Source organism: Stigmatopora argus, chromosome 3, assembly GCF_051989625.1.
Source record: "Stigmatopora argus isolate UIUO_Sarg chromosome 3, RoL_Sarg_1.0, whole genome shotgun sequence".
Classification (NCBI taxonomy): domain Eukaryota; kingdom Metazoa; phylum Chordata; class Actinopteri; order Syngnathiformes; family Syngnathidae; genus Stigmatopora; species Stigmatopora argus.
In genome coordinates, this window is record NC_135389.1 from 20,315,026 (window position 1) to 20,338,793 (window position 23,768).

Consider the following 23,768-nt stretch of genomic DNA (forward strand, 5'->3'; position numbering starts at 1 on the left):
ACGTACAGCAACTCATACGTGCACTAGCCTCAAGGCTAAACCAGGACTGTGTGTGGGCTGTCTTCCCCCCGCTAAGCAGATCACAGCCCTCAAATATAAGCCGAGCTGCCTGTCAAAACGGGAGCAATGTGGGAAAGATCTTTTGCCAAACAGTCCTCGGGGCAATGGACCCATCTCTATTTATCGTCCTGCATCTCAATGCGAGCCAGGGAAGATTTGCAAGTGGGACAAAAGTCTGCTCGGTCTCCGTAGCGTTGCTATTTCCAAGTCCGACGTTTTATTTCCGTGCCGTCTCGGCCGTCAGGAATCGAGACATACCGCGTGGTTAATGGTCGATATTTGGAACCGGATGGTTCAAAGGAGCCAGATGAGAGGGGGAGGAACGTAGAGGAACACCCAAGACTGAGCTGGATTAACCCTCTAAATGGTCCTGGGGTCTGGCTACTTTTCGTGCATGTTTATGTCTGTATTAGCATCACTTGTGGTCATCATGAGCTTAGTGTGGATGGATGTTTTAGAGTGCGTTCTGTGAATCCAGATAACACTTTGTAAACATCGGGAAGGGGAATTGTAGCGAACCTAAAAGGCAGAAAGCCATGTGCTTTTTAGTCTTTGGTTTCAGCAAATATCTTCAAAAAAATGCAGATGGAGTCCGTTTTTGTCATGACAAGCGAGGACAGAACCCGGCGAAAGTGCTGGTGCACAACTCCGGATTTTAATGGAAAATGATCTTGCAAAACTGGGACAAAAGTAACGAACTAACGGAAAGGGCGCATCCCGAACGAAGAGGCAGCCGTATTGGCAAAAAAAACGATCAGGGAAACACAAAACAAGCGACAATTGGCAAAAAATAAGACTCACATTTAAATACACAGACAGATGCTAATCACAAAACACACACAGCTGGTTACGAGAGGAAAGGGAAGCCAGGAGGGACACATGAGGCAAAAAGCGCGCACACACACCTCCACCCAAAACCCTAAAAACACGTTTTTTTTTACCAAAATGGAAAAAAAACAGTAAATGGAATCTAAAATTAAAAATAGCGCCCACGTTCTTTACATTATTTCCTAATTAATATATATTTGAGCTTAATATTGTCACTCTGTATTGCTTCTTTTAGTATTTCATAAACATTATTACACTTATGTTTAAAGGTCCGACATTTTCACCTGGCACAATGGGTCAAAACCATTTTTTTTGGCACATAAAAGTAAATTTCACACCTTCCCTACACTTTGTGCTCCCATATTAAAAAAGTAATTTCAAGGACAGATTCTTTTAGATGTGGGTGGACATCAAGGACCACGGCCTTGTACTCTACTCCGTCAAGAAGAATTTATAAAGAAGGTTGCATTTTCGGGCTCCATATGAAGAATCCTTCAAGTAGGGACAGCCTTCGGACTGGCCTTGTTCTGTAGAATGATAAACATCTGCTTAGAATTTGACTCTCTGTTACTTTAACCTTCCGTGACTGTTTTTTAAAAAGAATTTCTTCTTTGGATTTTATTGCCGGAGCCTAAATTATGAATGCCCTTTTATGTGACAATAGCAATGAACTGTTTTACTCAAAGATAGGTGAGAGGATCATTCACTGGTCTTTACTTTATTTACTTTATTTTTTATTTTTTCATACTGTATCTGTTGTCGACCAATCCTGAGCTGCAGCAGGTCTGTCTTATTCAAGGACACGTTGCCAACAGTTATTCCCGTTACACGAGCCAAGTCCCCAAACATTTCCATGATGGGATGTAAGGAGTGTAATCACTACGCTAGCGGGCTAGCCACCCGGTTGCTTCAGGTCAGATGTATAAATTGCTTCTGTCGTTCCAACAGCTGTACCGCAAAAGCTATGTGATACAGTCCGAACAGACGGCTAGCTTTTAAGCCCATGACTACATATAATTAGTAAGCTAATGCCCTTTGATATTTACACATCCGCATTATCTCAAATTCTACAACATGGGAATGAGCATTCATTCATAAAGAAAGCAGTTAAAACAATGTGAAGAATGTCTTATGAATGTATTGAATGAAATGACTTTCCTTCTTTTCCAAATAAACTAACATGTTGTGAATAGAGTAAAAAGACAGATACTCTTAGACCTTGTATCAAGATGCCTCACAAACCTCAGGCAGATTCCATATTTATATTTTTGTTCCCATGTTGCTATAGTGACATGAAACTCACTGGGAAATTGAAGGCTCTTATGCGCACTCTGAATGCAATTTCCCCCGTTAAGCTTAGCATCACCGAGTGCTGTAATGCTCCTTTGTGCTTTAATGACCCTTTTCTTATGAGTTTAAACTGAATGATATCCTTTAGCAATTCATTTTTAATGTCAATATCTCTCCCTCTATTTCCCTCACTGAATGTTTTGGTGGTTTAGTCAGGTATCCGTCTGTCTGTCCAACCTCCCAACATAAAACTAGTCATCATCCATCCATCCACCCAACTCAAAACTAGTTATCCACACACCAAACTTCAAATTAGTTATCCATCCATCCACCAAACTTAAAACTAGTTATCCATCCACCAAACTTCAAATTAGTTATCCATCCATCATCCACCAAACATAAATCTAGTTATCCATCATCCATCCATCCACCAAACATAAATCTAGTTATCTATCATCCATCCATCCACCAAACATAAAACTAGTTATTCATCATCCATCCATCCATCCACTAAACTTAAAACTAGTTATCCATCCATCCATCCATCCATCCATCCACCAAACCTCAAATTAGTTATCCATCCATCCACCAAACTTCAAATTAGTTATCTATCCATCCATACACCAAACTTAAAACTAGGTATCATCCATGCATCCATCCACCAAACTTAAAACTAGTTATCCATCCATCATCCATCCATCCAGCCATCCATCCACCAAACATAAAACTAGTTATCCATCATCCATCCATCCATCCCTCCACAAAACATAAAACTAGTTTTCCATCCATCCATCCACCAAACTTAAAACCAGTTATCATCCATCCATCCACCAAATTTAAAACTAGTTATCATCCATCCATCCACCAAACTTAAAACTAGTTATCCATCCATCCATCCATCCATCCACCAAACTTAAAACTAGTTATACCTCCATCCATCCATCCACCAAACTTAAAACTAGTTATCCCTCCGTCCATCCATCCACCAAACTTAAAACTAGTTATCCCTCCGTCTATCCATCCACCAAACTTAAAACGAGTTAGCCCTCCATCCATCCACTAAACTTAAATCTAGTTGTCATCCAAAGATGTCCGACATAAAATTAGCCTTCATCCAAAGAGGGCTGACCTAAAACTAGTCTCATCCAACATCCAATATTAAAAAACAACTAATCATTATCCAAAGACATCAACACTCTTAAGCAATTAAACATGGATCTGTTCAACATGTCACACTCTCCCTTCATCTTTTAATATTCACTATCTCTCCATCAGCAGACAGTCACTTAGACAAGCCCACATTTTCTTCGCATTCTCACAAATAAGACCAAAAAAAACCCTCTTTCATCCCCACATGCCAAAATTCAATGGAAACTTTCCTCTCCACGTCAATCGATGACAAGGCACAGCTTTATCTGTTTTCAGTCAGGAAATGACTGCTCTACCAGTTTTCGGCAAATCGTGTTACTGCCCAAGTTGAAGGAAATTTGTTAGTCACAAACACGATAGGGCGCTGCAGAGCACTGTGATACGTCACGTCCAATTTCAGGTACAATCGTGATACAAAGCATCCCTTGGTCTGGAGATGACCAAAAAAAATCCATTCTTAGTTTAATCATTGGACGGAGCACTGATGTTAAATAACAGCAGCTCTTGGACAATCATATTTTGTTCCGTCATCTTGCTGAGCCACTGTTAATACTCGCACTCATTCCATAGTCTCATAGATCCTCAGAGGGAGTAACTTGAGGACATAAAACTGTGGAAAAGTTGTGGGCTACAGCGCTGCAGAAAATGATCGGAAAATGTTATGACATGACTTTCTGGGCTCCTGTTCACGTCCCCCCAGCTCGAAATCTGCTTCTGATTGAGCCGAGACAGTCCAAACAGATGCAGATTGACCGTTGCTTGCTCAATTGGGACGTCTCTGGCATATGTGGGACGTGGGCTACATGGCTTGTGACATTTGCAGTTGTAAACACAAGGAAGAGAGAGGGAACCTTGACACCCACCATCCTGACAGCTGGTGGGGAAGATTCTATCAAGGAAAGGTTAACTCTGATTGGACAATTTGGTACATCTGGCATGAATTAGCGTGAGCTCTTCTTGAGGATTCTGGTTGTGAGGGGAAAGTCTTCTGTTATGTTGTTTTGATTGATTTCATCCTTTTGATGGACGATGCTATCATGTGGACCATTTGGTTTGCGACTACAAATTACTTGTGCGATTAACCGAGTTACGTATGCATCAAAACTGAGTCTTTGTACTTTGTACTTAGTGGGGAGTTAGTTTAGCTAGCGTTGTTGGCGGAATTTTTGCGGGATTAGCATTTGATATATAGTAAGGTTTCACATACCTGTCAAATTGTACGTTTTCCTGTATTTTATCGTTTTTTGATCATTTCAAATTGTGTATGCCATATAACTTTTGCACAGGATTTTTTTAAGCATGTTTTGTGTAAAATCGATCTCGTTTTAGCTATTTCGGCTCTAATCCGGATCGTCTCGGTCACTGGTAGCAGACGAAAACGTCATCTTCGACTGCTAATATTTTTATACTGTACGCATCTGGGCACGCGCATTCCCCCTTTTCACTATCTAAATATAGTGCGTCAGCAAGCAATGTACCCAAACAGTCAAGCTGTCAGCGTCATACAGTGACATCTACAGAATCTTGAATTTAGTGCGTACTAATTGGGCACCCCGTCCCAAAATTTTAGACTTAAGTGCGGCCTATGTGAGTAAATATGTGCCGCGTTGCATTTGTTTTTTTGTTTTTTTATCACTTAATAAGGGGAGCAATTGGCCGAGGTTGACAGGTATCGTAACCCTATACCACCCAATCGTCGGAGTAGGTCTCTAATCATCTCTTCTAAACCAACAAAGGACAGCTGACTGTTTTCTCGGCGCTAACGGATTGATTCCAGCTTTTCCCGGCCAAGCCGCGACGGCGAAACAAAGCGTTGCTGTGTGTGTGCAAACGGTGACGCCTTCGCGCGTTAACCGGCGGCGAGACGCTCGTGGAGAGCTTTGCCCGCGCTTAATTGCGGCGCGCAATTTGCGGCGCGGGATCTGCAGGGACTGACGGACGACTCGAGACAATGCGCTCGAGGGGCTGCTCCAATCCCAACGCTCATCCTGCCAATTTCAACATAAGTACAGTCTTTGACTCTTGACAGAATTTCAGCCGTCACATTTTTTTTTTTGCCCTGGAGGACCCGCATTTGCACTTTGCATGCACACAAATGGATAAGCAATTTGCTACAAATGGGAGATGTGGTCACACTGGTGCACCAGGCAATTTTAACTACGGAAAAATGCGACGTTTCGGTACAAAAATCAGGCAAAGGTTGATGTTGAGTCTACCAGCTCTTGTAGAGTGGAGTTCAATAGCCAGAAGCTAATCAAAATATTTAGGCAAAAGTTAATATTTTGAATTTTAGCTGATTGATAGTGAGGGAGGGATGGCATTGAGTGGTCGTGTTGCAACTGGCAGCCAATGAGTTAAAAATCCATAGAATGTTATGAAAATTCATTTTTTTATGCCTTGTTATTTTAATCGTTTAGCTGTTTTCAATGTGTGTCGAAGCTTAGCTAGCATAAATGCTAAAGCCAACATGTTTTGGTTGTTTTTACTAAACATTTGTGTTGTATTGTTTGATGGAAAACAGCAGGAAATGTATCACTATCTGCAAAACTGGTAGTTTGTTATGATATCGTTTAGTTGATTGCCACCATTTAGGACTCGTACCTTCATTTTTTAGTAGAGCAAGAACAGAAAAGATGAAGAAAGATCAGACCAGCAAACCAGAACAAATATTTCGAAGCAGTAGTTTCATTTCACCATTTTGTGGAAGAAATGAACACAGCAAACACTCTCGTTGGGGATCCAAGTTAACAAATATCATTTAACAAACGTGCTTTCCTGTTCCTACAAAAACGAAATATTTAAACATTGCGCTGGGAGCTTATTTTTTTTGACATTGCCATTATTCCCTTTGGATGAACTGATCTCAAAACCTAATTAACATTTTTTAAACTGCGTCTACTTTAATCTTCATTCTGCCAGAAAATGTATATAGTTCAAGGTGCACGGACATAACCATTTGAAAAAGAATCTTCAATGGAAAATCTTAAGGGAATTCCCCCATGTCCCTTCTTATTCACCTTTTTGAATTCTGCAAAAACTTTAGTCACCCGGTGGAGGAAGTTCAATGTCACATTGGAAAAGGTACTGAGGCTGACTTGTGCTTGCACACTGTGGGGCCATTGTATATACCACACCCCTTCCCCCCCCTGCCTCCCCGTCAAAACTCACACTGCACTCTTACTTTCATCCCCCCCCCGCTCCCACTCAACCACCACCTCCTCTATACGGATACGCCGAAAACCCAGGCCCACGGCGTCGACTTTCCCCGTGAAAGAGCCATTCACCGGCGCCTTCCTCATCTTCTCAGCTTCCGGCCACCTCTCTCACCGCCGACCCCCCCGACCACAGAAACCTTGACGCAAACACCCCCGTAGACATTGTCAGGGCGCCGAAACCCCGGATGAGAACCAGACATGCGTTCACCAGACTTGAATTTCATTCAAATTCCAATCAGTCAATCAAATAAGACCACGAAAAGAAAAGTTAAAGGCATTCTTTGAGAGGTAATGTTGACCTTTTCACCTAAATTTGAAGACCAGGGCGGTCTCTGCCAACGTGGAATAGATGTGGATGAAGACATGGGTGGAATTATCAGGGGTCCTTACCTCCATGGCTGTTGCTGGCCAGGCTCAGCAGGGTCAGGATGGCACCCAGCAGGTTTGCAGGTTGCAGGGCTCTCATATTTTTTTTGGTGCTGCCAGTTAAGTCCTCCGCTGTCTCTGCGTTAGACGCACTCCATTCACCGGGGCCTGAATGACTTTCCACTTTGGGGACCTAGTACAGGATAGCGCTCTGTGTGAAGGGGCCGGGCTGGGTTGGGTTGGGCTTGACTGGGCTGGGCCGGGCCGGGTCCGGCCGGGGAGGGACTGGGAGAGAGAGAGACGCCCTCACATTACAAGCCACCCCGATACGCCCCTCCTCAACTGTCCGACCTTTCAAATCCATATGTTCCACAGCTGAAGAATGACTTCCTGCATAGGTTGCTTGGGGCGCCACTTTAAGACAGAAGTGAACAAAATATGTATTGCATTAGAATTTTTCAAACCCATTAGGCAAGTTTTTTTTAACCCTTTATAAGGCAACTATTTTTGGTAGTTAAAACGCTCATGCATGTTAGCTCATGTATAAAACAGAATAGGAAAATTCAACATTCAAAAGTGAGCCAAAGGGTGGATCTCATGAGTCAGGATTTTTTTTTTTTTAATTAGTAATCATCATACCTGTCAACTTATACATTTTTCCCGTATTTTATACGTTTTTGATCATTTCAAATTGTGTACCGTAAAACAACTTTCGTACGGGATTTTTTTAAAGTACGTTTTTTTTGTAAAACCGATCTCATTTGACCCATTTCGGCTCTAATCCAGATCGTCTCGGTCACTGGTAGCAAATGAAAACGTCATCGCCGACTGCTAATATTGTCATGCTTTAAGCATGCGCATTCCCCTTTTACCCATCTGCCTTTTGACTATATAAATATAGCGTGTCAGCAAGCAATGTACCCAGACAGTCAAACTGTCAGCGTCATACAGCGACATCTACAGAATCTTGAATTTAGTGCAGACTGATTGGGCACCCCGTCCAAAAATTTTAGACTTTAGTGCGGCCTATGTGAGTGAATATTTGCAATCATTAGCAATTGGCCAAGGTTGACAGTTATGAATCATTATGATATAATTTTTCTTTTGGCTATTGGGATCGCAATGGCGAAATAGATTTCACTTCTGTTTTGAATCTACTTGTGAAAGCTCTCTACCGAATCTGTTTTCCTCCATATATAAACATAACCTCTTGTATTTGCAATGGTGCCATCTGCTGGCTCTTGTTCAGCAGTTAACATTGTTCCCAACCTCAAAATGACACTGACAATCGTAATGTCACTTTAATATTTCTCTCCCACTCGAAGTTAATATTGTCCAACCATCAATGCATTGCAGCTCCGCCCCCTCGCTACCGCCTCCCCTCGCTCCGGATCGAATGCTTCAATCCGACAATGGAAAAATGAAACAATGCAGCACGAAATAATCGCCTCGGAGTTAAACAATTGCACCTGTGTCTGAATAGCCTCCTTTTGTCTTGCCGCGTAATTGAAGTGGCCTGCTGGGATCGCCGCCTGCTCTCTGCAAGGATAAACCTTTTACTTTTAATTAAAGACCAATCAGGTTGCCAAGCTCTCGCGTTTTGCCTCTCCCTTGATCAATGTCGGCTTCTTTATGTTTTTGTTCCACTAACCTGCTCCCCGAACTAATTAGGCTTACGCTCGGGCACGCGGCGGACTCTCCGGCTCGACTTCACGTCTCGCCATTACCGACGCGACAAACTTTTTTTTTTTTCAAGCCGGCGTTCCCTTAAATCGAGTGTTGCACTCGACTTTCCCGGTAACGAGCGTGCGCACTCTCCCGACAAGGATTAGCACTTTCTGCTCGGGTGCCGAGATTAAACCTTCCTTTCACTGGCGGTGTCAAGAGTTTTTCCCATCTCACAGTCAACCGCTCGGCAAATTATTTCTTCTGACAAGGGAAGTGGGAATATAATTAGAATGTTGTAAGAGGATGGAAAAGCTCTCAAAACAATAAATGGCTGTTGACAGGATTCCCATTTAAAAGAGCAAACCCTTCTTGTTCACGTCGATGTTAATTTGGCGTTGGGGGAAAAATCGTCAGATGGTTTGTACCTATTTTACGGAGCCCGTTTTAGGGTACGCTTTTAACTTGTTGGATCCCATTGATGGGGCTCGATGTCCAGTCCGTTTGACTGGGAGGAGCGAAAGAAGGAACCAAAACTCCCAGTTTTAAATGACTTTGAAGGATAATGTTGGATTAATGCATATTTTGGGTCATTTCGGGGTCATTTCTTGTTGATTTTAGTGCTTTTTTGAGTTCCTTTCCTTTATGATTGGGCCTTTATTATACCTGTCAATTTGTTTTTTCCGTATTTTATACGTTTTTTGATCATTTCAAATTGTACTACAACAACTTTTGTACGTGATTTTTTTTTAAGTACGTTTTTTGTAAAACTGATCTCGTTTTACCCATTTCGGCTCTAATCCGGATCGTCTCGGTCACTGGTAGCAGACGAAAATGTCATTGGCGATTGCTAATATTGTCATGCTTTAAGCATGCATATTCTCCTTCTACCCGTCCGCCTTTTCACTCTCTAAATATAGCGCATCAGCAAGCAATGTACCCAAACAGTCAGGCTATCTGCGTCCCACAGCGACATCTACAAAATCTTGAATTTAGTGCATACTGATTGGGCACCCCGTCCACATTGGAGAAAATTTTAGACTTTTATATGAGCAGTGCGTTGCATTTGTACGTTTTTATTTTATTTTTTTGCTGAATAAGGGGAATTGTAATCATTGATAAGGGGAGAAATTGGCCGAGGTTGACAGACAGGTATGCTTTATTCCAGTTGGAAATGAATGGGCCCACTGAAATTAAATGTTTTTTCCCGTACATTTTGGTGTAACCATGCGTTTTGAGAAAAAAAAAAAAAAAAACTTGCTGTGTGCCATGATTTCCTATTTTCAATGTTTAAATTACGTGAAATGTATGAAAACGTAGTACATACGTTCGGAATTTAAAATGTTTGGTCTTGATTGGTCGGGAAACCCGTATTTTTGCAGAAATTGGTCGTAACGCCTGCATTGTGCATCGTCACAAATCAAGAAATGATTAAGTTAGCACTTTGTGTTGGCAAAAAGTTGCTTCCTAAAGTGCTCCAAGTATCTGAAAGAACTCGAGAAGAATGCTAAGCAAGCAACCAACGAGCGGCCACATGGCGCTCGTAACCCGACACTATTTAGCTCTCCTCTGACATGACAATCCCCCCTGTTTTTTTTTTTCAATGTGGCACGAGCCATGGTTAAAATGGCTCCCAACCGAGCCTGCGACCCCGACGACACGCTCCCGCCTCCCCGGGATGCATAGAATTCACCCTCAAGTCATGAGCTCCCTTGTATTTGCAAGCATGCTATGCAGTCCACATCACCACTGGGCTTTTCCGTTAGATGTGCCAGTCCCTCATGTGATTTAGCCCAGAATGTTTCATTTAAGTACACTAATAAGGTCTAACATGCATGCTGGGATTCCCGCCGAGTTTTGAGCTAAACAGTTTTTTTTTGTGTGTGTGTACATTTTACATGCATATTAAAAGTCTCCTGTAGGGATTTCCTCATCGTCCAATCCCAGCTGCCTTCAGGCATGAGGCGGGGCATAATTGGTGGGCGGCCAATCGCAGGGCACAAGAAGACAAACAACCATTCACGCTCACGCTCGTACTTAGGGGCAAAATTTAGAGTGTCCAATCAGCCTACCGTTCTTGTCTTTGGAATGTGGGAGGAAACCGGAGTACCCGGAAAAAAACCCACACAGGCCCGGGGAGAACATGCAAAGTCCACACAGGTGGACCGACCTGGATTTGAACCCAGGTTCTCCCACTGTGAGGCCAAAGCGCTAACCACTCAGCCGCTTTAAAAATAAAAAATGCATTTTTAAAACCCGATCTTTTACAGCCGATTCCGATCTTTTGAAATCCTTTCACGTTTGGATCTAGGACATTTCTCGTCTCCTCGCTTCAACATGTTGAAGGCATTTCCCGGTTTACCACTAGATTGCAGAATTTTTGGAACATCACCTCATCCGCTCTGGTCATATGCGTAAAAATCTACACACCCCATATATATGTCTAACTCTCATCTCAAGGCAAAGCCACACATGTGCATCCACTGTTAAGTTTCCACAGCAATGCTAGCAATGCCTCATGATATTGTTGCAAAGGGGGGAAATGTGAGGGTAGACGGCGGCTGGGTTAGCCAAATCGTAAACCTCGCCATGATGGCTACTCGATACCTGCTTCCAGCTGTGCGGCGAGTAAAAATTGTTTGCAAGATGTTGCGGCATGAGATGTAAAACTAAATATGTCTCGTATCGTTTGGAATAGTAGGCCATTTTAAGAAAGTTGGTATCGTTACCGCAGGAAACTGTTGGAAAATTGTTGCGCAAAATTGTATGGTATTATCTAAATTAGTTTATCGTGAGTAAACGTTGCATCCTTTCGAACTTGGATGGTGACAGTTCCTGTTCATATGGATTAAATGGCTATTGCTATCAATGATGGCGAATTAGGTGAATTTTGCTCATTTTCAGCGTTTTGGTGGATTTTTAAAAAGTTTTTTAGTCTCTCTTCATGTAGCATGCTAATTTGAGAATTCCTTGTCACAAGTTCCCAGAATGAATTTGTAGTGATGATTACATTATCAGAAGTTTAAGTAAAAAGGAAAAAAACATCAGAAGAACTTGAGGTTAATATCGGATATCTTTGAAGTTGTGATGTTTGTAGTGTCCGAGCATGTGAGCATTATAACACCAAATGTAACACCAGCTAACAGATGAAAACATGATATTTGGAATGCTTAGCCTATTTTTTTTGCATATACGCCATATTTGTAACTAAAAAAATGATGACTGGATCAAGGGTACGGCTTATATGCGCACAAATTAGACTTGACATGCACAAAACTGCAAGTTGACAAAGACAAAACGCCATAACGCCATACAGTAATTTATTTCCATATAGAAAAAAGATAAACCGATAAAACACTAAAAAAATTATTTTGATGTCCAAGAATCAAATTCAAGAAAAATAAACCGTATCTTACATAAAATGTGAAAACCTCACTCGTGCCTGCCATTGCGTGGATTCATACAGTATCTCAGAAATACCATGTATGATGATTTTTATCAAGATTTTTCCTTCAAAGTAACACATTTGAACCCCCTATTAAAACCATGAATATGGAGGTGAATCAGGGGGCGGCTTATACGAGAGAAATTGGAAAATTCAACGATTTTAAGGCAATTTTAAGGGTGCGGCTTATACGCGGAGGCGGCTTATATGCGAGGAAATACGGTAACGATACATATAATCCTGGGGATGCATGTAATTCCTTTTAATGTGTAAGACAATTGTGGTGTCCTCGTTTAATTTGGAAATTTGAGTTAGTCTGCCTTAAGACAACTTCAAAAGAACTATCCAACTATCAACCCGTGATGCTATCAAGGCTATACAATGGATTGATACAATGGATTGATTCACGACTAAAAAGCCCCGGGCAGTGTGAGAAGGGCTTTGGTCTTTTGCGGTCCTTCTAGATAGCTACAGCTGTCCCATCAAGTTAACGATCGCAGTGTCCGGTATTCGTATTGGGACATGTGGTTTAAATAAAAGCGCAACGTGTTTTTAGTTGTGACTGACTCCCTTAGCACTTGGAGTCAACTCTTATCAGATCTCACGTCTTGGCCTCTTGACGTCACCGTCTCAGGCAAGGCTTAACCAGGGACGTTTTCCGAAAATATCACCCCGAAGTCGTTTAGGGTCGGCTCGCCTTTCGTCGCCCCAGTTTAGATCTCGTCTCGTGGGATCAGTGGACCACCGTTGGGTCGTAAAGGACTCGATTCAACCTTTGCTAGTGTGTCTGTGTTATGCTAACGCTCTTTTGAGTGGGTATCCTGCTGTCGCGAATCATCGCTATTTAGCTCATCGTGTATTGATTGGCAAAAGTGCTGGGATAATTAAGTGGGAACAATGAGCTTTGTGGAAACCGGTTGTCATTTATAAACCGTTTGTTGACTAGATCAAGTCGACACCATTTCAATCACATTTCTGTTCAATTTCTGAAGTGAAATTGAAATTCTGTCACGGTTGTTTTGTTCCTACTTCATGGCTGTTAAAGTATGTGTAGTTATTGGACTTGCTGCCAATTCGGATGTTGCGTTCTGATTGGTCGCACATTGGGTTGCCATGCAAAGTCAATGGCAGAGTTGAATTGAATACTTTTATTGTCACTATTCAAGTATAATGAGATTTAAAGCTTCACCATAAAGTGCACAAATAACAACAACAAACAAGACTTTCCTCAACAAGAGCCCAAACAAAGTGAAAAATCAACTGCACACCCAGATTACAATTATTAAAGGATTAAAAATATTAAGGGATTAAAGGCGCAATATTACTAGTCGTTACAGTTACAGGATTAAAATGCCTATAAGTCGTTTTGTTGATTATTTTGGTTTCACAGATTTTGACCACATATCATGGTGAGCATTGTCTTGTAAGAAAGGTTGAAAAATTATATGATAAGAATTGATCTCTGGGATTTTTTAAATAAAATCCTTGCACTGAGAGGGGTAGGATACTTGGTCTGCTTTGAATTCTGTACAAATAGATACTAGAAGTCTCTCTCTGTTCAAGTCGTGACACAAATGCTGCAGGAATTGATTTAATTTGCTTCTATTCTCGTATTCACAAATGGCTTGAATCAATAATGTGTTGTCTTATGTCTCTTGGGTGGCAGTCCCTCGTCGAGATAGTCGGTTCGCTCACAGGACAAATTCACCCAAAAAGTCCCAATTGCAGCCTCATAGTCAACATTTGCAGATGATCAAAAAAAAAAGCAGGGTGAGGTGTTATTTGTCGGGCTTTTAATTTGTGCTTCCGCTTCTCCACCGCTGGCTATTTTCCTTTGGGGGTGATGTCATTTTAATTAGCTTTGTTATACACTTTGGGGGAAAAAAGGGAGCCTTTATTTTTCTATGGACGATACTTGTCACATTTCATTTTTCCTGTCAACAATGTTGACATGTTTGCTTAATGAGAAAACACGTCTTAAAAGCAGATGTAAACTTGCAAACAACCCCATTTTATGTATTTTGTCAGGGAGTGTTGAAACTAAAAGATAAATATCAGCAAAAAACATCATTAATTTAGCCCGATTAAATACAAACACATTGTAATATTACTTCCTTTTTAGAGGAAATTGACTTTATGCCACTAGATATTGTGATAGTTCCACGTGTTGCTGCACCTTTTGTGTCCGAATAGTCGTTGCCAAGTGGGTTTTGAGTCGTACTTTTAGACCTGAACATGAGTTGAACCTGAACATCTCCACCTTCCAATGCAGGATATTTTTAAAAAGAAGACACTGTGTGTGTGGAATTCAAAGAAAAACTCCTGCCATCTTGTTTTGGAGAAGAATGAAAGTGACTAATGCACATTGCAGGATAATTTGAATAACACTTGCACTTTACAATGGATCTCATCATTCAAATGAATGTGGAAAAAGAAGAACTAAGATTTCTGGGTGGGATGAAGTCAGGGGGATAGGGCTAGCAAGCAGGTCAAGGCAGTACTAAGCAGTGCCCCCTTGTGGAGGATCATATATGTTCAAATGATCTTTCACATGTATATACGTATAGCTTTTCCTGCTTTTACATAGTTACAAATCTTCCATTATTGTTTTTTCCTTAAACTAGCTGTGGATTCGTTTTTTTATGGGGGCGTGAACAAGTTATAAAAATATAAACGGACAAATGTCATTCTCCACTAATTCCTAGCATCATGTAAACATTTATCATGGTGTGTTCTAATGAACAATTATTTTGAGGAAGTCTCAGAATATTTTTGACATCAAGAAGGTACACAAATATACTTGTTTGAGCATCTGATTGACATGTACCATAAAAAAATCCCAGTTATTATTTTTAGATTTTAACATGTTACGTACTTCCTCCGCTGACCCACTTTCAATTTCGTATTCCAACTCGTCGCACGATAAAGACAACAATTCTCAATGACTGTTTTTCATTGAATTATATGTCCTCTGCTATATAATCCTTCACTGAATACAGTTTCAACTATGCAGAGGCCAACCGTTGCCTGAAATATTTTTCTTGTAAAATTTCAATCGTTATAAATCTGTGTGAGTTTTGATCATTTATTTTTGAGTACTCTTTGACAAGATGCTATCATTTAATTAGTGTCAAAACGTGATACATTAAGGCAACTCTCGACAGAATTTTCCATTTTTATTTTTTATTAACTCTGCCAGCAGGTGAAATTTACCGGTGTGTATCAGTTCTGCACGATTGTTTTCAAAAATAACTCGAGAATGAATAAGCAGATTATTATTGAACCTGGAGCATATTTGAAACATTAAATGGTGATTCGATGTTGGGATGGAGTGGATCGACTGTGATGGACGGACAGCCTAGCAAACAAATCTATAGTATGCATAAAATGTGTGTTGGTGCACTTCAAAGGATCACACAACCAGTTGTTCTGCAGTACTTTTTTTGTGTCAGCATGTGAGGCCATGTTATTGCAACAGAAGCCAGAAGTCCTTAATCTGAGAGGGTCTCTGCGGAAATGGCAAAGCTCCTTGAACAATCCCCGTTGTGGTGAAATCCAGCGATCAGTCAACCCTGAGCCCCCCTGAGCCTCCTCCAGCCTCCTCGGGCTCGGGACCGGGGCCAGTCTTTCACAATGGTCTCAAAAGCCCAGAGGTGAAGTGTGTTGCAAGATGCTGAAAGAAAAGTCAGACGAACAGACGAGAGAATAGAAAGAGAGAGAGTGAGGGACCAGATGAGGCTATACTGACAGCTGAGGTTTGCTGGGGGAAAAGAACTCGATTGCGCCAGATTGCATTGTTTTTTTTTGGTTTTTTTTTAAAGCACCGCAAACAAACAAACACTAATTCTACACACGGGTTCAACACTCTTCCTACTCTCTTTCAATTTTCTTTACAACAGACAACAACTATGCTCATCGTCACGGCCCTCGTTTCCAGCAGCTGTTCAGGATTGAATGTTAGCTTTAAGTGACGAACTCCCTCGGCAAATTAAACGGGCTCAGCTGTGTGGTAATCAGCAGGGAACAACGTATTTAAAACCACTTGTTTCGTAATCAAATGCGGCGGAGTATGACAACACGAATGCCAATCCTAATGTTTTTCAAAGACCACATCTGGAATGGCCTAAAGAACTTCAATGTCGTCCTATCGCGGTCCGAATGGGGGAGCTGTTGCTTCAATCTGGACTTTCGGGTTACGCGCCGTTGGGAAATGACTGGTCGCAGCGCAGCTAATGGCCAGTGCGCGGGGGCCTCATTTGCAATCAGACTTGTAGAAGTTGAAGCACTTAACTTGACGAGAGACCGCCCAACTGGCCTTTTATCCTCCCACGGACTTCTTTTTCCCTTTTGTGGAATATGACCAACTGTCACAGGCTACAGCATAAAACATTCCAAGGTCAAAATTTGACTTTATAATGACTACAAGGAACAAATTGGGCTAAATCATTTATTATGATCTTACTTACTTTGGTTTGTAACTCAATGTCTAACTTAATAATAAAAATATGCCTCAATCTTTGGACTAAAAACCGCTTCCTTTCCGCCAATTTTAAATGATGTGGATTTGATGTAGACCTGTATCGCTAATGAGCTGCATGTTTTGTCAAGTCATTGTTTTATTGGAAAATTTGGTGGGATTATAGTCAGGTGCAAGTTACGGTTCAAAAATTGCAGTATGTATAGTTCAAAATAAAATAAGGCATACAGAAAATTTATTGACGTTTTTGTAACTTGGATCTTTTTTCGTATCTTGAGGCACTCATTTGCATTTCAAAAGGTTCCGTAACCTGAAAATGTTGTACCTAGAGTCATAAATAAAGGTAAAGTTTCAGGTTACGACATTTTTTATTTGCAAATACGAAAAAGATTCAAGTTACAAAATCCCCCAAAAAGTAAATGCTTTTCATTATCTGTTATTTTATTTTGAATTCCCCTTATTAAGCTATTAAAAACTACAAATGCAACGTGGCACATATTTTCTCACACACACACGCACATAGGGCACACGTAAAAATCTAAAATGTACTCCAAAGTGGACGGCTTTCGGCCCTTGTAGAACCGAACTCTTGCCGCCATCTGGCGGACAAACACGGGTATTATATCTATAACGGACGCAAAGGGAGAGATTTCAGCGGTGCAGGGCACATTTTCATATGCTTTATTTATTTTAAGCCATTAATGAATAATTTTCTTTGTTTCCTTTCATACAAAATTGGGACACTTTGACCAATTTTAAAGGGTTTAGTTGGTAGTTGTGTGAGGACCGTGGAACGAATGAGATAATTTACATATAAAGTACACCTCTACTTACAAAATTTTCAAGTTACGAAAAAAGTCTTGGAACCAATTAATTTCTTAAGTAGAGGTACAACTGTACATATAAAACACCATAGAACATTACAGAATTTTACTTTTCTCCTCTTTTAATTTAAATTTAAATGAGAAAATTAATCATTCCATTTTGCAAAACATTCACCCAAAAGCAAGAACTTTACAGGCATAAAGGTCGAATCTGATAATCAATCATAACGTTCGTCCGCCGCAAAGGTCATACCAATAGAAGCGGTAAAACGAGAACGGTACAAAGGTCAACGACAGTGTGGCAACTGTTTCTGTCAGAGAGCTTCAGAAATAATTTCGCAATGTCTTCCTCTTTCAGTTTCATAAAATAGTATAAAAATTAACCTATTTGATCGTTTAAAACGAATGCTAGCACACCCTCTTGTTGCATCTAACATCATTTTGGAGCGGGTGTCAATTTCTTCCGGACTTCCTCATACAATAATGCAGTATTTGTACTCTATAAAACAGAAGTATTCGTGTTTCACTGTCGCAGAATGACTCGTTTGTCGAAAGTATTACATTGTTCCTTCTTCATGGTGTGTTTTGACCAAAGCATGTTGGGATACATGTGGGCGACAGAGGTATTTTAATTTGCAAAATCAGTATGTTGTCTTTAATCTCAGCAGGCCACATGGGGCACATAAACGCACGCGCACATGAAAGCGCCACTGAAGCCGATATCTTTTTTAACCAGCAGATTCCTTGCATCCTAAAAAAAAGATCTACTGCAAGATGCAAATGTTGAACTCAAAGGCTGTCCCGCGTGCTATGGACTGAGTTTAATAGCTTCTCCCAAAGCGCACGAGGCTTCCTCTGAAGTAGGAGCAGATGTTTCTCTCGCTTATGTAATATATGATGTTTAGTTTTTTTTTTTGTTCATGTAAAAAAATGCGGCCGACGGGTTTGGAACGCAGAGGTTTATTGTGGTTTGCAAATAGTGCAGACATATCTGAATCGGAAATGGTTTCATTAACTGTCAACACCATAATACATGCACTAATTGGGCAGGAAGATTTTAAAGTCATTTTTTCTTCTTCAATGGCACTGAAATATGAGCCGCTTTAAATAAGTATATAATGTCTTTTCATGTTATAAGTTAAATACTATCATTAAAAAAGTCGTAACCATAGTGTATTTCTGCTTTGAGACATTTTTAACATTTCAACAAATTACATGAAAAAGCAATAATAGTTCATATTTAAGCAAGAAATCACTTCCTTTTTTTACCTTACCAAAAATTGTCACTTTCTCCAAGAATATTCTCAATAATTTAAGCAATTTGAAACATCGGAATATAAAATATTGTGACATGAGGGTCTCCGGGAATTAAAAAAAAAGCTCTTTGCTTTTTCTGTTTATAATTTCATAAACCCTTACTAATATCCGGTTTATAGTTAATGCGCTCCATGTTTTTGGTTGGGAACATCCCATTTTACTTGGACAACTGCAGTTTATAGGCCAGCTCGATTTATACATTTTTATGCGTGCAGCTAAAAAATGTACCGAATTGGATAAGTCTTTTTACTTTGTGATTTGTTTATAATATGTTCATAGACTCGTTTTTAAATAATCCGAAAATGGTAATAGATAAATAAGTGGCCAACATAATATATAAGTAGTATAAGTAGTAGTAATAAGTCTTGATTAGGTTCTAGGCGCAGAACTTGAGTTGAGTATAGTGACAGCTCTTGGGAAGAAACTGTCCTAGAGTCTGTTTGTCTTGGCTGTTATGGCTCTGTAGCGCCTTCTAGAGGGCAGCAGGTTGAAGTGGTGGAAACCGGGATGTGTGTTGTCTTTTATGATGCTCTCTATCCTTCTAGGGCACCGGGATTTGTAGAGAGTGGACAGGGTAGGTAGGGGCAGTTGATGATCGACAGGGTAGGTAGGGGAAGTTGATGATCCTTTGGGCTGTGTTGATCAATATACATTAAAGAAACATCATATTTTTGAGTAAAAAAAGCAATTTCCGAGAAAACGTGGACATATTTTAAAGAAAAAATTGTCAATTTGTTTGAGGCCAGTTTCATGCACGGCAGTGAGCAGTAAGTGTGGTCGCTAAAAAGACGTGGGGTGACTCTTAAGTGCCGTCGTGCTGATTTGTTTTTTTTTTTTTTACCTCCTGTTCTTAGCCTGCTAGATAACAAGCTCTTGTCATTGTGTGGCAGGTCATCTTATGATCACACACACACGGATTGCACCTTTTTTTTGTGTTCCTCCGCAGCTTCAATAGGCTGCGAGCAGCGGGTGTCTCGTGGAAATTGTTAAAACCTGATCGTAGTCTGCTAAAATAATGTTCTCTTCCACACGGGAAGAAAGAATGCAATAATAGAAACGCTCGAGGCTAGTTGCTGGAGAGATGCTGTCATTATCAAGGCATTGTTTAACGATTGAAATTTCAACGGCCTTTCGACTCTGATTTGAAACTGGAAGTTGAAACTCTAAAAGGGTCCTTAAACCAACTACCAAACCTCATACCTCCATCTGGTTGTGCAGATATATTCAGTGAGTGTTTTGCATGCTAAAACTGAATGAAAATGTACAGTATTATATAAAAAGTCCCATTTGCAATAGAATGCAAAAGCGTTACGTAAAGCAAGTGGGCTGACATGGCCTAAAGGTTAGATAAGCTAGTTTGGCACCAGACGCAACCCGGACCAGAAGGGAAATCAGATGGAGAGGGGTTTGGCGCCCCCTCACTGTAACCTCCGACTTTTCCTCAGGCGACACAGCTGCCAACTGCTCCTACGTTTGTGTGGGTCTCGCGAGGGGGGGGGCTTGTTTCACAAGGGCACCACTGCATTTGACAATATTCAGTCCCTGTAAAGATAAAAATAAATATATAAAACACATTTGGTTTATTATTAAATCCGGTGTGACCCAGGGCTCTGTCTCTGGCTATCTCTTTTTCACATACATCTTACCACTCGGTGATATTTTCCATATATTCAAACTTGTTATTCAGATGACATCATTTCTTAAAAGTCCCATGTGTTACTCATAGCAAGTCCACACTGGCCAAAAGGGACAGTTTTTCCCATTTTCTTGGACAATTGTCTCATACTGTATTTATACAAGGACCATCTAAACCCCCAAAAATCACTCCAGTCTTGTAAGAACTCTATTGGATCTCTGTCCAATATAAAAATTTGCACTTTCAAGGCCACCAATAAAGTCACCTCACCATACCTTTGTGACCTCCCCCAGATTGCCATTCCTTCTTGCTTTTCTGGGGTCTTGGAAAACCCTTTACCTTGCCATCTCTTCTGCCCTCCTGTCTTCTGTGTGGGATTGAACCTTTAGCCACTCTGCCCTTTGTCTTTGGACCACTGAAAACGGACTCCATCACTTTAATTGATCAACACTCGAAACAGGTTTATTCTGTTATCTGCCGTTTTAGTTTACCGTATTTTCTCGTAAATATGCCGTACTTGCCGCTCAAAATATGATGACTGAATCAAGGTTACGGCTTATATGCGCATAAATTAGACTTGATATTCACGAAACTGCAAGGTGACAAAGACCAAACGCCATAACACAAGACAATGCTGCCGTTAGGGCCATTTATTTCAAAATAGAGAAAAGATAAACAGATAAAACGCAAAGCTAAATTTATTTTGACATTTATGAGTGAAATTCAATGTGATGATTTTTGTGAAGATTTTCCCTTCAAAGTAACACATTTGTACTCCCTAATAAAACCATGAATGTGGACGGTGAAAATTGTGAATCAGGGGGCGTCTTATACGAGGGAAATTGTAAAATTCAACAATTTTAAGACAATTTTTAGGGTGCGGCCTATACGTGGAGACGGCTAATATGCGAGAATTTACGGTAATTTCTACAATACATTATCTCTGCTGCTTTATTCGTTTTAACCATGTTTGCTTCGTGAATTTGGGTACCTGAAAGATGCTTCAAAATAAAATGTAGACATATTTTCCAAACTATAAGCCATCGTTTGGCTGGACCTGCAAGTTACACTCAAGTGCCACTCACATTTTTTAGCGGGCGCTCTCGGCGTGCCCTCTCGATACCGAGTTGAAGGCTTTAGTAGGGGGTCTTCAACTCAATTTATCCAGAGCCACTGGAGCTGTAGTAGTATGAAGTATTCCACAAATATGCTTAAAAAGTCATTCAAACCTCTTAATCATTGAAAAAAAAATCCCACTCATATTTTTGCAGCTTTTACCTTTGTGTATTTCGATATTCGTACACGTTGGGGTCGGGACACCCCTTTACTCGATAAAAGAAAAATGTTCTGTCTGACCTTTCCTGAAATTCGGTATTTTAAAAATGACCTGACAGGGTTTTATAGGAAATAATTTTCTTCCATATTGTTGCATGGTTAACGTATGTTTTTTCTATCTTCTTCCAAGCGGCGACGAAATTGAATTTTCGTTGTTTTAGGGAGTCCAGTCGGAGAAGGGTAGCGAGAGATGAGTCCCAAGCTGTAGGGAAAGTGATAGTTTCTTTTTTGTTTAATTTATTTTATACAGTAACAGAGAGCAGATGCAGAGCCAGAGGAAACCAATTAGGACGGCGATAAGCACTAAAAGCAAGACGTTACACACAGTTGCATTGCTTCCAGCGATCTGCAGTATTTCTTGTCTGTAGTTGACGCCGGTTTATATTTGTTTACTTCATTTTTCCTGCAGCGTTGGCTGTAGATTTGGACTAATGGACCTTCCCACCCCAAAACAAGTCCACTTTTTTTGCATGGAATGTATTTATTGGAGCCCTCCAACCAAGTGGAGACGTTGCCAACCCATGACTCCAAAGTTTTGTGGGCCAACGAGTCAAAGTTGAGTCATTTTTGCGTTTATCGTCTTGCAGTTTGTCAGTTGGAACTTTAACCCAGGCTCATTTAATTCATAGGCTGTCATTGATGGTGCTAGCTGTCCAATCCCTTTTGACTGGGAGGGGCAACTGAATGAAAATTTAGTCATTTAATTAGTGTGTAAGACTTTGTGATAGTCGGACTTTAAACCTCATTTACAGTGGTACGTTACGATGGAAGGTTTTTTTATTTTTTTTATTTTTGTCTAATCATAAGAGCTGTGCGTGTGCGGTCGATTGGTCGCCGGTCTTTTGATCGCGGGTCTTTTGGTCGCCCGGACCGCGACAACGGGCGACCAAAAGACCGGCGACCAAAAGACCGGCGACCAAAAGACCGGCGACCAAAAGACCGACGACCAAAAGACCGGCGACAAAACAAGGTAAAACAACACGGCCTACGCATGAATAAAAGCCAACACTGGCCATGAGCAGTTTCACTGAGCCGACGTATGAGTGTAGAAGAGTTTGACTGTACATGCGTTGTCCCTTTAAGAAGCGACGTCCGTCAGTCAGGGTCTTAACAAGTTCTCCAACAAAAAACAATAAAAGTCCGGGAATTTTGGAGCTTTTCTTTAGCCTAATAATTAATAGGGCATTAAGTATGATTAAATAGTAATTCGCAGTTTGTATTTAGGGAATTTGAGCAACGATTTAAATGGTAATTATCACTTACCTTCCGGGCGACCAAAAGACCGGCGACCAAAAGACCGGCGACCAATCGACCATGTACCAGAGCTGTGTTAGGTCAGTTATGAAATGGACAAAAGGTCAAGTGAGAAGACTTCCGTTCCATGTTTGTTTAGCGAGATCAGACGACTTGTGTGTTGCCCGTGGCACAAATGAGCAGTGCCGCAAGAAGGACATCTTTATTGATCAGAGCACGAGGAAAAGGAGCCAGCGAGCGCCGTGCCTTGCATTTAAACACTTGTTGTCGCTAACAAAGCACGAGGCCGCGGGGTGTCACGCGGCGACAGGAAATGTCGTCGTCCATCTTGCCGCTGGTGCGCATTTTGCGAGCAGATGGTTCCCTCACATCACTCCCACGCAAAAGCGAAAATTCAGCAAATTCTTGAAGGCAATGAGGGTTGCTGTGACTCTTTATTTATCACGGAGTTATTTAGCTTGACAGTTAGACGGGTTAGAAAGTAGCTTTGTAATTAGTTGGTTTTTATGATCTGATAGTTATGACTTGGTTAAAGGTTGGTGAACTTATTGACTATTTTGCAGTTTTGTTTGGCCTTTAACTCATTAATGCAGATTTTCGACAAGAAAATGCGACTCAAAACCTAGATTTCAATTGTAAATTGCCAAATTTATGACGTACGTCGGAATATTGATTATCTGCAATTTGTTACATTTCTCTGGAAGGAATAAAAATGACAATGTCATTTTGATACTTTTAAAAATTTTATTGCTTAAGCATTTCAAACATTTACTGTAATTTTCGGGTTAAAAACGCTACTTTCTCTACTGCAGCATGCGGTTTATAATTCAGCAAGATTAATATATGACCAGATATATTTTAGGTAATAAAATTTACTGGGTGCCACATGTAGTGAAAATACTTTAAA

At 40.7% G+C, this 23,768-nt stretch overlaps 1 protein-coding gene and 1 long non-coding RNA gene across 2 annotated transcripts in view; one reads left to right on the plus strand and one right to left on the minus strand.

The window, feature by feature from the left end:
• cspg4 (chondroitin sulfate proteoglycan 4) overlaps positions 1-7,091 on the minus strand; it is a 61,085-nt gene extending 53,994 nt beyond the window's left edge. The window contains exon 1 of the mRNA XM_077597143.1: positions 6,933-7,091. Coding sequence (XP_077453269.1) covers positions 6,933-7,008 — 76 coding nt within the window. The 5' untranslated portion in view covers positions 7,009-7,091. The remainder of the gene's footprint in view (positions 1-6,932) is intronic.
• The window catches only part of LOC144071757 (uncharacterized), a 163,595-nt gene that overhangs the window by 45,461 nt on the left and 94,366 nt on the right, over positions 1-23,768 (plus strand). The window lies entirely within an intron of this gene.